Genomic DNA, 21,296 nt, shown 5'->3' on the forward strand with positions numbered 1-21,296 from the left:
TGTAGATCATAAAGAAACTTACCTAGCTAGTGTCTGTATGGCTTTTTGGCTTGACAGCCTTTGCTTTTTCATTGTAATTAACAATCAGTGTTAAACCTTCTTTTGGTCACCTCATCAAAATGTGGCATCGGCATTATGGTTTCGTGTAGGTATGAAACTTCAAGGGAGGAGAATTATATGCATCATGGCAAAAGAGGAGGACGTGGCCTTGCTGAAATCTTTCATCACGGGAGGCATAATGGCTAACGATGTGATTTTGACGTGGAAAGCTTTTGAGAATTGAAGGGGATAATGACTTTAGTTTGACTTCGATGAGTTTGGTGCTGACTAGTTAGTTCGTTGGTATAGGTTGCCGCTATTTAGTATATGTAACTTGCTGTCCAAAAATGTTTCATGCATGTATGTCATGTTTCAATTGAATGTTATTAGATTGGTGCAGTAACATGACAGTTGATTGTTTCAATGGAATGCCTTTGTTTTGGTGTTCAGATAGTTGATTCTTCTTCCAAATAGTTATGCCAAAATGCATAACAAAGAGTTCCAAAAGTGAAGGGAATAACTGCGCAGAAATTCATCTCGTGTCAAATCGGGAGAGCAAAGCAACATTTCAATTAATTGAATTAACTTTGTCATGTTACAAAACACATATGATCAACCATACAATGATCTTGAAGGACTAGAACCGTGCAATACAGCATTTGCAAAGCAAACCAACCAAATGTGCAGAATCACGTTCATCCCTACTAAAACAGTGAAAACACTAAAATCAATCCTTCACTCCTACAGCAGCTGAGGAGAAGCCTTGAACCATTTCGGTCATTTTTCTCTGTCCATCTCGTCCCATAATCTTGCCCCCAAAGTTTCAATCTAATCCAAACAATTGCTGCATCATACCTCCTGCATTTAAAGCAACAATATCATTTGCAGTGCACAAACAATTAAAAAAAAAATGATCAGCAGCATTGACACAGAACATGATGAGGCATTTTCCAAATCATTTTTATAAAGCTTTTTTCCCATATGTTCAAGAATGTGCCATTTGCTGAATTTCACCGAAAGGTCGTAATTTGAGGAATGACCAAACTGAATATCAAAGACTAGAGGTTGGTTATCCATCATCAACATTTGATTGAATACTAGATCTGTAAAATTATAAAATAATCAAGAAGTTTTAGGTAGAAACAACATAACTTAATAAACTAGTAAATTAAAACAAATTGAACTCGAAGAAAATAATGGAACAGAATACTGTGGCCTTCCATTGCTAATGAGTTAGAACGCACCATCACTTTTGGTCCAAAAAAAAAAAAGCACCATCGTCGATTCCTCATTCAACTTCACCAGACACTAATGGTCCTAATCTTGTGGCCTTCAATCCTTCAACGACAATATCCTGCGGATAATTTAGGAAGGGATTGGCGTGAGGTTGGATTGGAAAAAGAATAGAGGAGAGGAAGAGAAGGGAACTTTTGGGCTGACGTAGTTGCCGGCAAAGGCGAGGCCGACAACCAATTCCCTAAGTAATCGACGGCGAGTGCGTTGAGCGGCAGAGCTCCATGGACGAAGAAGAGTGTTGGCTACAGCGGCGGAGTTTCACGGACGAAGAAAAGCGTCGGCTGCAGTGTAGAGGTTAGGGTTCTTCGATGGAAATTTTGAAATTTCTTGACGGAAGTTGAAATCGCCGAGTCTTTCCCTGTAATTATTACTACCTCTGCTTCTTAGTACAATCATTTGATTTTTATTTTAATACTAAATATAATATCTTACTACCTCCGGTCCTAATTATAAGACCCAGTTGACTAATTTGAGGAGATTAAGGAAGTAAGTTAAGTTAGTTATTTGTAACAAATAAGTGTTGCCATTCCTAAAATATCCTTGCTAATTAAGTGTGTTGGTTAGAACTATAAATATTAGAAGGACTATCTTGGAAAAAATACATAAATATGAGAGACAAAATGGATTGGGGTCTTATAATTAGGACAAAACTAAAAGTCAAACGGGGTCTTATATTAAGGACCGGAGGTAGTAATCTATTTCATCTCTCATATTTATACATATTTTTTTAAAAAAATAGTCTTTTTAATAATGATAGTTCTAATCAATACACTTAATTAGTAAGGATATTTTAGGAAAGACAACACCTATTTATTATAAATAACTAATTTAATTTATTTTTTTAATATCTTTAAATTAATCAATTAGTTTTTATAATTAAGATTGGAGGTAGTATTTTAATTGAAACTTATTTACTTAATAATGTTGTGAGTTGATATATTCTGATTGGTCAGATCACAAGTGAGGTGGTCTGACCAATCAAAATATATCAACTCACAATATTATTTTATTACATAAAAATGAATTGCGTACTCCCCTCCTCCCTCCCTACACACATGTTATTCATAATCAACATAACAATATCACGTTATTATATTTTGAGAAAATCACACACAAGTCTCATAGAAGACAATTAATTTTGAAAAAGTCTCTCAAAATTTCCAAATGCTTCCTGAGTCCCAAGGGACTTCAGAGAAAAAAATTAAAATTGTGAAATTACCTACTTGCCCTCACTGATGGAAAAGGTTGTGATTGGTTGCTGTATAGGTTGTGACTGTATGCTGTGCATGTTGTCATTCGGTTGAATGTGGGTTGTGATTGGCTGCTGTGCATGTTGTGAATGACTTAAATGTAGGTTGTGATTAGCTATTGTGTAGGTTGTGATTGTAGCTGTGCATGTTGTTATTCAGTGAAGGCAAGTAAGTAATTCCACAAGTTAAATTTTTTGCTCTAAGGTCCCTGGGGACTTAGGAAACATTTGGAGATTTTTAGGACCTTTTCAAAATTAATTGTCTTCTATGGGATCTGCATGTAATTTTTCCTTATATTTTCTATTTCAGTATGCTCAAATAGATGATATTCCTCCGGTTCTTAATATATGGCCTAATTGTTGAGTTAATTTTAGTCTTAAATATAAGACCTATTTCTCATATTTATAAATTTTTTCTAAATTATCCTTGTGAATTTTCCTCAACCATAATCAAGTAGAAGAGAGAGAGAGGATATTAAGGAAGATGATTATGATGTTTTAAAAAAAACATGTCATATTCTTTATAATTAACTAACTTACCTAACTTCCTTAATCTAATCAAATTAATTAAATAAATCTTATATTAAGGATCAAAGGAGTACTGCCAAAATAAGATTTACCAAAAGGTAAGTAACTAGATTCCTCCAATCCTAAATATAAACCTCATTTTATAGTGTAAATTATACTATAAAATAGTTCTTATATTTTGAACTAAAGAAAATAATAAATTAAAATTTATTTAATAAATACTATTTCTGATTTTTTTGGAAAATATTTCTAACTATTTCTAATGAATTAGATTAAGGGGACATTTTTTTGGTGGAAGAAAATTCATGATATTAACTCTTAACTAGTAACTAGAAATATAAATGTGATGAGGAAAGGACTCTCTCTCTCTCTCACCTTAAAAAGATCTGACATGGGGACCAGACACAGTTATTTCAACTCATGAACGTTCAAATGAAGATCACATAAGGCTTATAGATTAAGCCATATGTTACAAAAAATTAGACGGAAAAGAAAAGAAAAAGGTCAAAATATTATAGTGTGAAAAAGTTTCAAATAAATATATCACAATACAAAGATCCTATACAGGTGCTGAAAGTGACATTAGCAAGTCCATGTTTACTCTGTTACCCTGGAAAAGACAATAGTAGTGGGGTGACAACTAACATCTATCACCTAATTAATTAATTATAACAAATATGATTTGATTTTCTTAAAATACTCATATGTAATATTAAATTATATGTTAATGTATAAGTTAAATAAATTGATAAATATTTTTTTGATTGTTTTTCTGATTTTTACATTTTTATATTTTTTTAATCCTTTATCTTATGAATCTTCATATTTTGTTATTTTCATACCTCATTTATTCATTTCATCTAAATGTGGGAGAGTGGGATGGGAGAGAGAAAGGGGAAAAAATAAAAAGTAAGAGACAGGACAGGAAAAAAAGAGGAAGGAATGGGAAAGTGGTTCACCAAGTGAATGATTTTAGCTTTTCAACTTAACCAAAAAAGTTAATATTAAGTTAAAATCTAAGAACAACTTCTTCACAAATTTAGAATTGTTTTTTTGCATGAATGATTTCAAGTGTAACATTTTAATGAATACTTTTTATTTTATAAGATTTGGGTAATTTTTTTTTTTACTATTTGCAATATATAGGTAAATTTGCCTTACTTAAGTCCTATTAATGATGGGACTTTATTAAAAACAAGTTTTAAAACATTCTGACATATTATTAGAGTCTTCTAAGTCTAAAATGAAATTAAAATAGAAAGCAAAATGATGATGTTAGCTAATAACAAATAACATAAATTAAGAAGAAATTAAATCTGAACCATTCAAATTCAGATTTAAATAGTCCAAATATGATGCCTTAAATGAAATAGTTCTTGCATATATTGAGAATTGGAGGAAGTATTAAATTTTTTATGCGATCCTTGACTAATAACTACCATTCTCTTTAGTATTTATACATTTTAAAAAAAAATGCATCTGAATGAGAGATAAAGATAAAATAATTACCATGATAATTTTGTAATAATTTCTCATGAATAAATTGGAAAATTTGCCTTCTGATAATATTCTTCTAATACTACACCATCTTCATGTCTCGGATCTCTGTTTATTTGGTTGTGAAGAAGAGGAATCTTCACCACATATTTTTTTGTTAACTGCCCTTTTTCTCCAGTTGTTTGTTTTGGGATATTGTCTGTCAAAATTTCTTATGATTTCTTTGATAATTTGAGATCTTGGATTAAGATCACTTTGAACAACCCATGTCAAGGTAGTCACTTGAAATTACTCATTAGAATATATGTCTACGCTTTCATGCTTAACTGGGAAAAAAAACGAGGATAAGGCATAAACCAAAGTTCTCGTAGTTAACAAGCTTACCCTTTACTTTCCCTTTATAAAACTAAGCCAGAAAGATTTATGACGGCCAACTGTGTAAAACAGGAAATAGAAGAAAATGAAATAGAAGTGGTGGCTACAGGGAACACATCAACTTGCCCATAAAAGGAAAAGGCGCATATATCAATTTCCTTTGAAATGCCATTAACGTGGGAACCACCAAAGCAGAGAAGATAAAAGGAGGACAACAGCTAGAAGCCTACAATATTCAAGAAATCTCTTACAATCTTCCAGGTAGGGTTCCATGTTTTCATGAGCTCCAGCTTAACTCTTCTTCTCTCTGAAAATGCTTTTATCAATTGTTTTCTTTTTTGCCCCAGTAACTTGGTAGTTCGAGGTTCTTGGCCAAAAACATTTTTTTTTCTGGCTTTCCATTTTTCACATCCTTAAAGACGGATGAATTTCCCTTCACCCAATTTGGTCGCCGAGTTTGAAATTCTCATATAGTTCTACATATCTTTCCTTTGGAATTGTTTTTAATTATTTCTTCTTTCAAGATCACTAATCTTTCTAGTTTAATATATTTAACAGCAAAAGCATTATCCTTTTCTCTCTTCTCCCCCGATTTTCATATTCGATATGTCAGTTCTTGGAGGGATTCTCTCTCGTGTGAAACCTACTGGATTTACTTTGACTCAAAATAGTGACGTGGAGGTAGATGTGGCAAAATAATATTTAAGTTAGACAAAAAAATAGCAATATCTCCATGATTGTCGTCTCCCCACCATCAAAGCAACAGTATATCATCATCACTGCTGTTCACCATTTAGTTTAACTCCAAGTGCACGAGTCGCTAGGAGTATAAAAAATATCGTTCCCTTAGAGGTTAAGGCTAGACAAGTTAAAAATCACAATTGTGTTTATGATTAGGTTAAGTGAAATTAATGTGTAAATGAAGTTGTCTCAGAAAGATACTTTGAAAATAAAGCTTAAAATCGAAGCTAAAAACTTAACTTTGAGACAAATAAGAATCTAGGATTATTTCTCACTATTGTATTTCATAAAAATTGATTAAAAACTTCTCATTTAGTGTTTTAATGATAAGTTAAGTCAGTCTAAGGTTCACAAATGTTAATTAAGCTTTCTCAAGTCAAAACCAAATTTTGTAATCTTAATAAACCTTCACAATCTCTTGCTTTTGTTGACAACATTACACTTTGAAAATCAAAATCTTTTTTTGACCAATGCTAGATTAATAGATATATCTCTATTCTATCAACAAACCGTCCATTTAATAGAATAAACTTTCAATATAGTAGGTTTTTACCCAAGATCAAAGATCAATTTAACTTTCTCAAATTTCAACCAATTAAACCAATCACTTCAAGTGGTGGCCAATTACAAGAAAGCACTAAACTCAAGGTAAAAACAAAATAACATTTCATTAATACCAAAGAAAGAGTTAAAATAAGTTTTAATCCATACATAGAATGACTACTCAAGCTACATATGTTCAGTAAAGAGCCACAAATACAAGGGTATTTCCCAACCATTACAAAGACAAATGAGAAGAGAAGAAGAAAACCAAGGAAAATGAGAAATGAAGCTCCAAATCTCCTTCAAACTTCAAGCTCAAAGCTCCTAAGCTTTAAAACCTCTAAATCTTAGCAAAGAACTCCTCTAAACATGTGTCCTTACCACCTCAGCGATGATCGCCATGTGTCATTGTCACCTCATCTCTGCCTACCACATGTCACCACCACATAATTCCTCCTCAAAAGTGACTTCTCCATGGCTTGAACCCGAGACCTTATCTGTGGGCGTATACGGCTTTACCAGTTGAATTGCAACGAACCTATTGACTTACTATGCAAAATTAAATATATATATATATAATATTCTTTTACACAAACAATATTATATACATATATATTATTAAAAAATAAAAATAAACTATATGATAATTTTTATCATAGCTATTTTAATGACAAAATATTTTTAAATATTTTTTTACTATTTATATTATAATGTTTTATTTTAAAAATATTTTTAATATAATTTTAATTTCCAATGAAACTAATTTTGAATTTTAAATCATAAATAATTTTTTCTTAAATATTTCTTAAAATTTATTTTTTAATTAACATTGATAAGATATCCAATTTAATTATATATATATATATTATATTACATTATATTATATTATCCATATATGTTTTATATATTTGATGAAAACCATTTATAGTTAGCAAAAAAATCTAGTTATTCAAAAAATAACTACTATAATAAAATCTAATAAATTATTATATTAAAAAATTAAATGATTTGAATAGATTATAATAAACAATATTCTCCTCTTTGTATATGTATATATCCTATGTAATTTATTTTCTTAAAATTCTTTATTTATATCATTTGTTTTTGCATAGAAGACCAAAACCAATCTATATTATCCGTATTAATTATATCACAATTAAATTTTATTATTTAATGATTGAAATTCAAAATTCACTTCAATATTAGTTTGTGTTCATATAAACTCATTTTTTGGTTTTGAATTTCTATTATATATTATATCTTTCAATATATTGTACATATGATAAAATTATTTCTTTCTTGTATCAGTTTGTATAAGAAAATTATTAATATTCTTATTATTTTTAATTATTATTAATAATCAAGAGGAATTGATTTTAATGAAATATAAACAAGTTTTCTAAGAAATTGTCTTCCTATTCTCAATATGTACCTAATGATGACATGAATGATGATGATACCTTCATTAACACCAACTCTACAAATATATCAATTTGTTTTACAATTAAAGATATATTTAAATCATTATATTCTTAATCATGTTATTATATAAATTGTTGTAAGGTTATAATCTAAAATAATGAAATTTAAAATTAGCGACGGAATTGTGACGGAATTAGTGATGAAAACTTCTATGACAAACAATTTAGTGATGGAATTATGAAAATTTTTGATGAAAAAAATTCCGTCGCTAAATATTTATTGACGGATTAGCGACAGACAGAAATTTTGTCACTAATCCATTGCTAAATTTAGTGACAAAATTTCTATTAGTAATCTGTTAGAAATTAGCGACGAAATAATTTGTTGTCAGTAATGAGCTGTTTTTTTGTAGTGAAATAAAAAATGTACGAGAGAGAAAGAAAGACGGAACTTTTGACAATCTTCACTGGTGAGCTAACTAAGGGGTTTGTCGAGAATGGATTGGAAGTTAGCAATGCTAGTGTTCATGGCTTCTAGATTCCGATGACTGTGTGTGTCCAACTTTGGAGAAAATAAAAGGCGAAGAAGAGAGGGGAGGGGAGAGATAGAGAAATGAAAGAAAAAGTGAGGGTGTGTGATAATGTGTGAGTAGATGACAAAGTGAGTAGTGAGAAAGAAACACGTGTATGCTTAGTGGGATTCATAAAAGAAAAAGTGATGGATGTTAAGGGTAGTCAACAAAAATAGCATTTTTGCCCCGTTTTGAAAAATTAATGAGTATTTTTACCCCTGACATTTTATTACGGTGCCTGGTGTTTCTTTTTGATAGTATAATAGGTAAATTTTTTCATTCATCCTATCTCTTAAAACTAAGACACATTATTGAATTCATTCAAAACTAGATATTAGATATTTTTTTAAAGTTATTTTCTTTTTGAATCAAGGTATTTTTTTTCCTCTGGGCATCAGTATTCTCCTATTAAAAATAATCATATTCAAAGCACTGTCTTCTAACGTTTAGTGTCTGCCAATACCTCAAATAGAATTGCTTCCAATAAGAAAATATTTGTACATCAAACATAATAAAATTTAATATATTCAGTCATCAACATTGAACAAAAATATATGAATTGTCAGAGGGATTTTTAGAAAATAATATTTCGATATCTTATCTAAAAATTGTTAATAACTTTAATAGTTTTATACATACTTTAATACTCACTTTATTTAATATTAATTGTTAATATGATCTGACATAATTATCAATTAGAAAGAATTATAATTAGTTTTTCCCCCTCAAATGACGAAGTGTTCCGATCTCGTCATTTATCCACTTTCTTATCCAAAATTAAAAAAGTTGTTAAATTTTTAATTGATTTGAAAATATTGTAACATTTTAATTAAATTAAAGAGAAATGAAGTGGCTATTAAAATTTATAAAAATAAAATAAAAAATCATCTAATATTATTACTGCTGGTAGGGATGGTTTTGTGAAGAGTACAAGAAGAAGAGAGGAAAAAGAAAGTGGTGTACGATGTCTTCAAGGTATGGGCAGCACTTTCCTTCAGACTTAATTTGCCTCTACCTATTCTTATCTCATAGGATGCAAGTGGGGTTGATTGGCAAATTTCTTTCAGGATACAATGAAAACTCTTGAATATAGATTGCACTTCCAAGATTCAAGCGAATAAAACAATGGCCTTTACAAGGTGATAATTTGACTCTATCTCTACGTTCACTCAAAGACAAAGGCAGTCAGTTTGATCTTTGTGTTTGAATTGTGTTGTATCCAAATGAAGTGATGGTGACGGTTTTATACAGACCATGGAATGATGTCTTGAAGAGATGCCTTTTGAAATAATACTTTATTAAATACAAGTCCCATATGTTGGTTCATGAACTAACATAATTTAAATAAATAAAATGTATTTAATATGTAGGGTCTTTTATTATTGTAACTACTTACATAGCCTTTCATATAAATATATTAATTTATATGAAAACACAATTTTTCATATAAATATATTAATTTATGTGAGAATACAACTCTTCAAATAAATTTATTAATTTATATGAAGACATAACCCCTCAATAAATTTATTAATTTAATAAATTTACATAAGAACATGACTTTTCAAAAACACATCTCTTCATTTTAAAAATATTCCAACAATTACCAGGCAGCTTATAATTTAATAGACAGACAAGAAAATGGGAAGAGACCCCTCAATAAATGAAATAAAATGCCTAATTAAAGGTTTTGTTTTCCTTTGAGTTATTTGAGAGTTATCCAGCTTGAGTCGTGAGGTTGCGAATATGAGTGATTTTCTTTTTTGGGGAAAGAATAAGAAAAAAGTATTTAATTTAAATCATAGTCTAATGGATTTGATGATTTTATGAATCTATTTGACATCGTAATTCTATACATGGACAGAATTTTGAATTTTTCTAACCGTACAAGGAGAAAACTTTTTATATATTTCTAAGGGGTGTATTGTTTATCTGTCCTAATGACCCGTTGCACTTACTAGGCAGCTTATAATTTAAACTTTTATTTTTCAAAATGCATCCTATGGCACAGGAGGGATGAACAATGTGCTCAAAGAATAACCAAATACCTCCTCCCTCACTCCCTGCTCCAACACTCTAAAACAATTTTTCAATAACATATAGTATCTTAAAATAATTTTTGGTGTATCTATCACCATAATTAATATATATTTTTAGTAATATTCAGTATCATAAGTGTAGAGAGTACTACTTGCTATTAGAAAAATGCTTTAGGGACAAAATTGTACTAAAATTTATTTTAGAACATTAGGGGCTATAAAAAAATACTTTAACATGCTAAATGAATATATAAAAAATTAGTTTTTGATACTACATACCATAAAAAATACTTTAGAATACTAAATATAATTTAACACAATTTATTTTTAGTAATTTTATATTATATAAAATAAATGTGTAAAGAGACTTTTGTCTCAAAATATAATACTACTCGAGTTTTTATTATAAGTTACTTATAAGTTATTCTCACATACCAAAAACTGCATTTATGGATACAATTTTTCAAACACACCCTCATTAAAATTTTCTATTTCTCTTTATCTAGAAATCATTCTTACCTGGTTTTTTCTTTTAGTGAATTAGTGATCCCAAACTCGTGGCACTAAACGGCGAATGCGTGTGCCCATGTATAAAGCTGCAATTAATGCAATCAATTTGCCCACCGCAAGAGTTTCTTCTTTTTTCCTTTTTTTTTTTTAAATTTAGGGAAGCCTGTCTCCTCCTTAATAATTTCCTGCTCACCAAGACTCTATCTTTCATCCTTTCTTCAGTCATCACATTTCAGAATATTCTTGCAGGTAACAACACTTCGCTCTCCTTCTCAAGAAGAAACCTCCCCTTCTCTCTGTATTTCTTACTTAGATCTGCACTTATCCTTCCTAATCTATCCTATCCAAGCCTCAAACTCTTTTTATCTTGTTGTTCCACCTACGCCCAATCCAAGTTCTCTTCATTTTATGCTTGTCTTTTTCGTTTAACACGCAGATAATATTCTTCTGCGTAATTAATTTTGTCTGAGACTGGATTAAATCTTTAGATTTCCCTAATTCTTTCTCTTTGATTTGACTTGGTTTTAGTTTGAAGGAGAGATTGGTTGAAATGACGAGAAGGAAGATAGCAATAAAGAAGATCGAGAACGTAGCTGCGAGGCAGGTGGCTTTCTCAAAGAGAAGGAAAGGTCTATTCAAGAAGGCTATGGAGCTGTCAACTCTCTGTGATGCTGAGATTGCTCTCTTAGTATTTTCAGCTTCGGGCAAACTCTTTGATTATGCTAGTACAAGGTATCTTTTCTCTCTCTATATAATGTATATGTGTGTACTATCACTAGGAATCAGAATAATCTGAATTTTAATCACGTCTGGGATTTTCGTTTTTGTTTAGAGGAAAATAAATCCTGATCTTTATTTGCTGATAAAGAAGCTGTGATAGCGTATGCTTTTATTCGTCTCATTTGTGCTCTCTTCTAAATTTGTCTATATAATCTCCATCAGTTTTGATAGAGTGAGATTTCACATGAAATGGCTCTAAAAAGCACAATAACTCAACCTAGAATCCAGATTATTAGCACACCAAGTTTGACCCATGATTCATTTGTCTATTCTTTTTTAAGTGTCAGCATTTATGTATCTCATCTGTTTGATCATCAATTACCATGTTCATGTTTCGGCGAAAATTACCTTCTGTTGTGCCAGTACAAGGTATCTTCTCTCTCTCTCTCTCTCTAATTGAAATGATTTAGGTTCAAGTTGCTTCCACACAGTACTTCTCTTGCTGTAAGAAGAAAACTTGAACTAGACGTGCTGACCAAAAAGTTGTGATATAGTCCTTTTGTGTGCTTTTATATATGTGTGTATCTGAGAATTAATCATGTGGGTATAATTGAAAATAATGAGTAATCTCATCATAACTGTGTTTTGCTTATACCTTTAACTCTTTACACAATGTCTTGAGGTTGCTGCGAAAATAGTTTGAACACTGAAATCTTGATAGTCTTGGAAGAGACTATGGAATTTGTTCAACGTTCATGTGAATAATATGTACAATAATCAACGTTTAAAACTTAAAACAGTACAAAATAGTGGTTTGAAAATAACGAAAACGACACATATATGGAGGAATATTAGATTCCATGAAGCTGCTTCAGTTCCAGAGGCTTTTGTTAATGTCAAGATGCTATTTTTCCTCTGGGAAAAAAATATGATCCTTTCCATAACGATCAATATAGTTACATCAATTATTTAAAATCTACAAGAAACTACGCTATTCACAAGTCAAGAATAATGTATTCGTCTTTGATTTCTTTTGGAAACAGGGGGGGAAAAAAAAAAAGGCCCACAATACGCTGTTCAAGCGGTACTGCATGTCCTATATAGGCTGTATATGAGATGGTTTTTATCTTATTATTTTAATTCTATTTTTATTCAAAATCACTTTCAATGGTGTTGGAAAATTGTATGTATTTTTTTTACTACGTTGCTTTCAAAATAAAAAATATCAAAAGAAGATTTAAATCTTCTAGTTTAATTTAAATGGTCTAGAGAAGTACAAATACGGCATACTTTTAAGAGGCAGGGATGTTTTCGTTTTTTGGGCAATAGAGAACATCCCAAATTAACTTTTAGTTCATAATTCTTTTTTCTTTGTATTTTTTATTGATTAATTAGGTGGATTAAAACAGTTTAAAGAGGATTATGAGAACATGCTACTAGAACAGTCGGGTCACTTTTGCTTTGAAGATACTAAAAGTTTTGTAAGGCTATCAGCTTATCACAGATTGCTCTTGACGTTTTCCTTATTGTCTTCATATTTTGATATCTATTAATGGCAATATTTAAATGTTATAATTTTGAATGAGTCTATCTTGAGTTAAGATTCGGTTAATTAAAAAAATGCTATTATATTACACATTATTGTCACATATATATCTCTAAATAAAACACCCATCTGTAATGTTTGGCCATGGAAGCCACTAAGAATAAATTCATTGGTATATATATACATGACTGATTGGATACATAAGCAAATTTAATGCTGTATTTAAATTCACTTATTTTAACTATGACTTCCATTGTGCCCCTCCCCACAGCAAAAGTATGACTTCCATTTTAATTTTCAATATTTTTGTTGTTTTAAGCACGAGGCAAGTAATTGGAAGGAGAAACCTATACTCAAATGTGAACCTTGTGAAGTCATACCAGCCACCTCAAGAGCTACAGGTATAATTTTTCTTCTGCTCTCTACCCCTTCATCTATTGCTGTTTTGATTCATCTTTCTTTTTCCCATCTCTGTCTGTGTGTCTGTATATAAAAAAATCTTACAAAAATATTTTTGGTTATAAGACATTTTGATAGTTTCAATGAGCATTAAATATTTCTTCCCATATATGCCCATATTTAATAAGGATAGTGAGAGAGAATAAAAATTAGTATGATGTTGGAATTTAGTGTGATTAATAAGGATAATATTAGAAATCTCTTAAATTTTATGACAAATTCAATGCTTTTAACTATTTTTATTAGGACTTGGAAATTAGTTAGAAACGTCTTATAATATGGATCAGGGGGAGTACAATATACTTCCCTCACCCTAAATACTCGAGTTAGATAAGTAATTTACATACATTAAGAAAATTAAATTAGTTATTTGTTAAAAAATGTGTGTTGATTATCCTGAAATATCCCCTCTAGTCACTGGCATTGGAAACTACACTCATTGATGAAAACTCCTTTTATTTGTGTAATTAGGATTGCCTTTACTAGAAGGATATTAATGCCTATAAAAATAGAGATAATTTCGTGAAAAATTATAAATTTGGAATAAAAAATGAGAGGTCTGCTTCAATTAGAACCAAAATAAACCTCTTAACTAATATTTAGGAAGTATATTATATTACTGCAATAATTATTCAACAGTTACTTCTTTTTTAATTCAAGGGTATGATGCGCCATATACATACCTAATATGAAAATGCTTGGAGTATACCAAAACTTTTGTCATTGAATGTGGAAAGCATATGGTAATTGGACAGGTTGAAGGTGAATATTTTATGCTAAACAAGGAAATAGAAGAGAAGACTCTTGAAATAAGGTATTACTATTACCATTATTAAATGGTGTTAAAGATTTTATTATGGGGGATGTACAATGTGTTTATTATAGATTCAAATGTGTTGCTCCACATCTAATAATAGACAGCTCAATGGGAAGATCTACAAGGGTTGTCTGTAAAAGATCTGAGGAAGCTAGAAGATTTACTTAGCACAAGCTTGCATCGAGTTTCAAAAGCAAAGGTTTGTCTTTTCCTTTTATGACAGTAATACAAAAATTGAAATATTTTATGATTTTTTTATTCCGTTAATTACAGTTATCAACTGTCAATTAAATAATGGCTTATTTGAGAAAGAGGAAAAGTAACAAAAAAAAACCTGTTGAATTTCAAAATGACAGCTAAGTGATTTTGATTGATTTTGACTTGCTAAAGTCATTACAAGAGTAGTCCAAACCACTACAAGAATAGTAACCATGGCCTATTTGTCTTTTTGAAATTTAACATGTTTTTTTGTCCTTGTTGTTTTCCCTTTGAAATAACTGTCTCATATGCAGAGGCTAATTTGACAGTTATTCATCTTGTTTAGCTCATAATATTCGATTTGTCCCTTTTATAATGACAAAACTATATATTATATTTCAAATATTCATTGCGGCATAAAAAATAGGAAGTGAATGAAATAAAAATTAGATAAGGTCAAGATCTCCCTATTCTTTTATCATTAGAAAGGTCAATTAAAGTCTCTTTATACTGCCACCTTTTTGTTCTTTGTTTTTTGGCTACCATGAGGCTACCTTTTTTTTTTTTGGGGGCTATCATAAGGCTACCTTAATCCATGGTTCCACCAAAGAATGTTAGTAATGATCTATAATTCTTTCCCCCTTTTGTGAACATAATTTTAAATCGCGGATCAAAAAGCAACTATATCCTCATAATAAAATGCATAATTTAAACATTTTCTCTTGTATTGTGTTTCAACTTTGCCTCATGCTACAGGGATCGACGTAACCTAAATAAATTCTAGTTTTAATGCTCTACGTGTCCTTTAGTTATAGGAAATGATTTTTCCTGTTTGATGCTCATTTGACCCTTCACCTGTGTAAGATACAAATTAAAGAATGCTCACAATGACCGATTTAAGACACTAACTAACCTTATCCGCATTCCTTTTATAATTGATAATGAGCAGTCTCATAATCCTCATATCCTATATATCCAAATGGTACAGATATAGGAAAATCATTCATAGTCCTCTCAAATCTCTGTTCATAAATCATTTTATATATTTATAACTATAATTTACCGAATATGCCAAATATGACTTAGGTTGACCATTATAACTCCAATAAGAGAAACCTGATAAATCTAACCCAATTACGGGATGCTTTTCATCCCTTAAGTATTCCAAACGTAACTGAATCATAATTGAATTAGATCCTCTTTATTCTTCTCAAAACTCATTGACAACTTGCCTGTCATTGTATGTTCCACTAACTTCGCCAAGTATGGGTTGACAAGATGGGATGATATTTTGGGGAAAATCCCAATAGGAAGGGAATACACATATATAATAACATAAAATGAATCACTATATAAAAGATGACATACATATTAATTAGATGATATCACAAACACCTAGAATTCATTATTAGAGAACCACTGCACTCTCCCCCTTACCTATCCTGCTTTTTATGCCATAAAGACATCTCTTAGCCACAAGGCTTTCTTACTATACAGACTCTGCCTTCAAGTTTCTTTACCACAAGGGTATAATTCTTTGCCAAAGAGGCAATATTTAACTATTCAAGGCTCTAACTTTGAGTACAGATACACTTATCACATAAAATTACATAAAATAAACTAGGCACGCAAACAAGACAGACATATAAGAAGGGTAGGATTGCTATCTTGTGCAGAATTGACAATATCAAGGATTTTGTTGTGATTCCCATACTGGGGAGTCTTGCAAGTGTAGCATGGTTTACATGTTTAATGAGCTCTTTCTTCTAATATACTAGTTTTTTGGGATTGAGCTCTCCTTTGGGCTTGTACTCATAAGAGATTTCCTTACTATGTGTTTTACAATAACAAGTGTTCCAAATGAAGATTATATCAATAATCTTATACGCCCACACAAAAAATTGTCTAGTTTCATGTCTTTTTTCCTACCTAAAATCTTAGTAAAAGGATTAATATTTTAAAATATTTTTTTATGAAGGGGTAAATATATCAAAATACATCTTTTGTAGAAAGATATGGTTTAATCTCTTGCAAATCTCTTACTTTCCCTTATTATACATTCTAATGTTGAGGGGACTGTTTTGTACCATAGTTTTGAAGTTATATATTTCTGCCAAAACTTCTCCTTCACTATACATAATTAGGATAAAACCTCAAAACTATATATTTCTTTACAAGTTGGGCCCTACAAATTTTCATGTGAGTTCCTTTTAAATTATGGGATGTCACATTAACCTCGTCTTCTAACTCATCATTTAAAAAGCAGAATTTGAATCAAATTAATAACAGGTAACTGCAACTAAGAAATCAAAAATGAAACAACTCTCACAATTTCAAATTGAGGAGTTGGAGAAGTCTCCTCAAAATTCATACCTTGGTTTTAGTATCCCTTGAAAACAAATCGAGCTTTATACTCTTAAATGCTTCCATTAGTAAGGGCCGGGCCAAAAAAGCTATTTTTTAACATTTTCAAATAAAAAATATATAAGCCATAATGGTAATGTTCTTGTTCCAAAACCACATACCCTATAATGGTAATCCCTTTTAGTTAATATGAAGTTTTAGTGGCTATTAATGTCTCTTGATTCACATATACTCCTCTCTTAATGTTTTAAACATGCCATTCCCGGCATAATTACTTCAGAGGCAATAAAATCCAAAGTTACTCTTTAATGATTTTATGGGGTCCATTAGTTATATTTTTATCCTAATGGCAAATTAGAACACATCTAATCCCACTTTCCCAATCTATATTCATAATCAAGATTCCCTTTGTCAAGGAAAACCATAATCCTCCTAATTCATAATTAATATTGGCCAAGCAGCAACTAAACAAATACATGCGTGTTTGAACAAACAAAATTAACATTAAGCACAAATAATTGATTCAAACATGCTCTGATCCAGTTCATAATAACTTCTCTATGTTAACAAAACATTAGTCATGTTAAATGAAAGAACAAGAGGAGTAGAGTAGAGTAGAGCGCAAGAGGAAGGAAGGAGTACCTAGGAGAAAGAAGTCAAGGACACTGCATTGTCAGCAGAGGAATGGGGAAGGATAAAACCACAAACAATTTACCCCGCATAGAACAACCAAGCTAAGTGAGACTTTGAGAGTTGAAGGAAGATTGAAGAGTTGAAGCTTGACAATGAGATCAGCAGGCAGTTGGTGTGAGGATGGAAGGACTGAAGCTCTCTTGGTCTCTAGTAGTTGAATAATTTAAAAACATATATTTAAGGGATGGCCTTTTAATTATTTGACCGAAATGGGCCCAACGTTTAGCCCATTTACTCATTTTGGGACCTAATTGTTAAGCCTGCTGGTCATCAATTTAAAAGGGTTTAAATGTGTTGGGCTCTAACAGCTCTACCCCTCGGGACCTTATAACATTTCGGCCTTCATGAACATCTGACTCCCACGCATGTTGAGTTTTATGGATGCTTGAATCTCCTCCGTCGTAGCACTTTGCCACTCAAATTTTTCTATTGCTTCTAAAGAAGTTGGGTGTTGGCGTTTGAAACATACACAGAAAAACTACAAAATGCATAAATTTGCTTTTAGTAAACATTTGAATTTTTTCGCGGTATTTCACTAGAGGATCTTCATGCTGAAGAACTGTTGATCTTGTGGTACTTCTTTCACTAGGTGAGGAAAATGAGAAAGAATATGGACTTGACAATGGAGGTTGGCGTGGCTTGCCTATTGTCAAACTCAGTCTATAGGGATTCAAATAAGAATGGCTCCCTTGTTAATATTCCATTCCCAACTAGCCTCTTCATTGCATACAATATTCCTGCTAACTATTACTTGTAAGATTATACAGATGACACGCTTTGGTTTGACTACTCTAGCCAATTTAAAATTTAGTTTTTTCTCTCCCTATTTTTCGTCAATTCAAGAATGAAATTTAACCTAAACATATGCTAGCTAGACAACTAAGAATTGTAAGTGGCTTGCCTGAGGCTTCTTGCTTTTCCGAGCTTCATATGGGTTTGATTCAAAAAGGCATTTTTTGGATAGATGATATGCAATGTTATTCACTATGTTATAAAAATTAGAATTTATTGATACTGTTTGCTGTTCACTATAACGTTGCCTCTTCTTTTTTTCATTTGTTTCTTTACTATTTAGCGATAGTAAACAGTTATGATGCGTTTGTTCTTTCTATCTGTTCTTCGATTCCATGGTATGGGTAAAACGCAGCTTGCAATATTTAGAACAGATAGAAACTAATTCTATATGTTTCAGGTCGAAGTATTTGAGCAGGAGATCAGTGTTCTAAAGAAAAAGGTTAGCGTTATGTTTGTTTATCAAAAGAATCCTATGCATTATATTCAGCCTTTTCCTCAGTGTTATAATGAGAAAGTATTGATCAGAATTAATTCCTTCTAACTTAACCTTTTATTTTAGTAAATAATGCTGCCTTTGGAATTCTGAAGTTAGTAAAGACAAGGGTAGAATAAAGAAAATAGTAATTATTTTTATCTTCAAATTTTATAATGACAGATAAATATAAACAAGAATTTTCTTAAAAAGTGACCATCAAAAAGGAATGGAGCGAGTAATTTCCGTGAGCCTTCAAATAAGCCCATAGTTAATAGAGATTACAAAAAACCACAAACGACATGCCTCAAATTAAAGACACGTAAATTCAACATACATAAACTCGTACAGAACTAAAGCAGATTTTTGTTTTCAAATTTTAAACACACAACTTTATCAAAAAGTCTATACTTACCAATGTCAACAACTTAAACACACACAAAAAATGAACTTAGCACATCTGATTAAGTTTAACCATAACTTTGAGTTTATATTTACAGCATTTAATGTCTTGTGGTAATATAATATGCAATGTAGTAATGTCTAAGGCACTTCCTCCATCCCATATTTTAGTTATAGTAACATCTTACATTAATAAAATATTTGTTAATCTTTGGAGCACGTTGTGAGTCTTCATTCATGTCTCATATTTGTTTTAGTAATGCGTTTTAATTTTGACGTCAATAAAGGAAGACGGACTCAAGGAAGAAAACCAGAGGCTAAAGAAGGTTGTCAGATTCTTGTCACTGATTCTCTTGGCAATTAATTTCTCATTAATGTGTCTTCATAGTGATAATATAATGTCTCACTTTCCATGTTTTTAAACTTAATGCCAATCCAGTTCACCAAATCCATGGAAGAAAACCAGAGATTAGATCAGGTAATGAACAGGTTTCAGATTCTTATGGTCTTTGTTTTTGTCAGTACTGATCTGGGAATTGTATCGAACTGGGAAATGAAATTATGTGTTGATAGGCCCGATGGCTTGAGGATGAACAAGATCAGCCATCAGACGCGCCTCCCACAACAAGGCAAGTTGCTATAAACGCCACTGATGAGAGAGCTGTGTTTTATCTCCGGTTACTGTAGATTAGTTATTTTGCTCCCTCAAAAGTATTTGGTCCTAAATATAGAAGTTAGTTAAGAGCATGGTTTAGGTTTTAACTGTAAGTCCTAAATCCATTTTATTTTACAAATTTATAATTCTTTTTTAAACAATCATGTTGGTTGCAATTCTAAAGGGCTTTTTATTTTTATTTGTTTATTGAAGGTAATTTTCAATGCAAATGAATGAATCTGGTGTTTTAGGTAAACTAACACATTTATTATAGATAACAAACCTCGTTTATCATTCTCAATAACTGTAAATTAATTATCTAGTACTTATATATATTTAAGATCATTTTATTAGATTATGCTTTGAATGGGCCAAGTGCTCGAGATAAGCTTCACTTTTTACAACTTGTTAGTACTCCAACTTCCTACATTTGCGTGTCTATGTACATTTGATATGATATTGTTAACCTCATTAATGTAGTAGTTGTCCATGACGATGAAGTTTTTAGTGTTAAGTCCTGTGGCTTACATGAATGATTTGCAATCCATGTGGGTGAGTTTAATTAGTCTAAAACTCTAGACAATTAAGGTTATCAAGTTTCATTAATCGTTATTTTATTTACTGAATCGCAGGTTACTGTTTCCCTGAATGAAATTAAAGCTTCTGAAGGAAGAAGCGCAGTGGATTTTTTTTTTTTTTAAGTTTTGTGAAAAACATTCTTGCCTGAAAAGCACAGTGCTAGATTTTAAATTTATGAATAGTGGTTGTACAATAATGGAATTGTATAGCTGTGTGTAGTTGTTTCAACTTAGCTGTTCCTGGGCTGCAGTGAAGTGGTGGAACTGTGCTGTTTTTAATTATTATTCATGAAGAAAATAAAAATAGTAGTAACCCATCCGATCAATCAATGCTCATTATTTACTGTATAATTTAACTGCTCTTGACAATATATAATAGGGATAATTATTATGAAGTTCCAAATAAGAAATATAATTACTAAAAAGTTCTAGTAATAGCAAAACAGGCTACAAAGATAAGTTTCAAAGACTTACTAGTAATTTATTTTAAGACTTTATTATAATTGTCTCTATATAATATAGAGAAGTGTTCAATCCCACTTGAAAAGTAAAAATAAATACCTGTCAAATAGATAGGGTTGATTAATTGTTGGGCAGGTCATTTGCCTTGATCGGTGTTTCACATAAGAAAAACTTTCAAATAAAGTAACTATATTTGACAGTTTTTTTTAAAAATATATCATCGTCATGTAAAATAATTTTATTTTAGTATTTTTAACTGTCAAATAAAAACACAAACTTTAAATTAGATTTAAATATTTGACGGTTTCTAAGTGTTAAATATACA

The 21,296-nt window shown here is 30.8% G+C and overlaps 1 protein-coding gene across 1 annotated transcript; it reads left to right on the forward strand.

The window, feature by feature from the left end:
- Positions 1-11,360: 11,360 nt before the first annotated feature.
- On the forward strand, positions 11,361-19,963 carry LOC114736649 (MADS-box protein JOINTLESS-like). Its single transcript, XM_028924525.1, has 6 exons — positions 11,361-11,542; positions 13,396-13,477; positions 18,800-18,841; positions 19,564-19,632; positions 19,716-19,754; positions 19,850-19,963. Exons 1-6 carry the CDS (start codon positions 11,361-11,363, stop codon positions 19,961-19,963), a joined length of 528 nt encoding a protein of 175 aa, XP_028780358.1.
- Positions 19,964-21,296: the final 1,333 nt, after the last annotated feature.

Source organism: Neltuma alba, unplaced genomic scaffold (assembly GCF_004799145.2).
Source record: "Neltuma alba isolate B1F8T4 unplaced genomic scaffold, ASM479914v2 tig00013353_pilon, whole genome shotgun sequence".
NCBI lineage: Eukaryota > Viridiplantae > Streptophyta > Magnoliopsida > Fabales > Fabaceae > Neltuma > Neltuma alba.

Excerpts from the sequence above, each read along its gene's own strand:
- LOC114736649 (XM_028924525.1), top strand. The coding sequence starts at position 11,361 with ATGACGAGAAGGAAGATAGCAATAAAGAAGATCGAGAACGTAGCTGCG. Across the intron at positions 11,543-13,395 it reads TTTGATTATGCTAGTACAAG|CACGAGGCAAGTAATTGGAA; the intron begins GTATCTTTTCTC and ends TGTTGTTTTAAG. Across the intron at positions 18,842-19,563 it reads TCAGTGTTCTAAAGAAAAAG|GAAGACGGACTCAAGGAAGA; the intron begins GTTAGCGTTATG and ends ACGTCAATAAAG.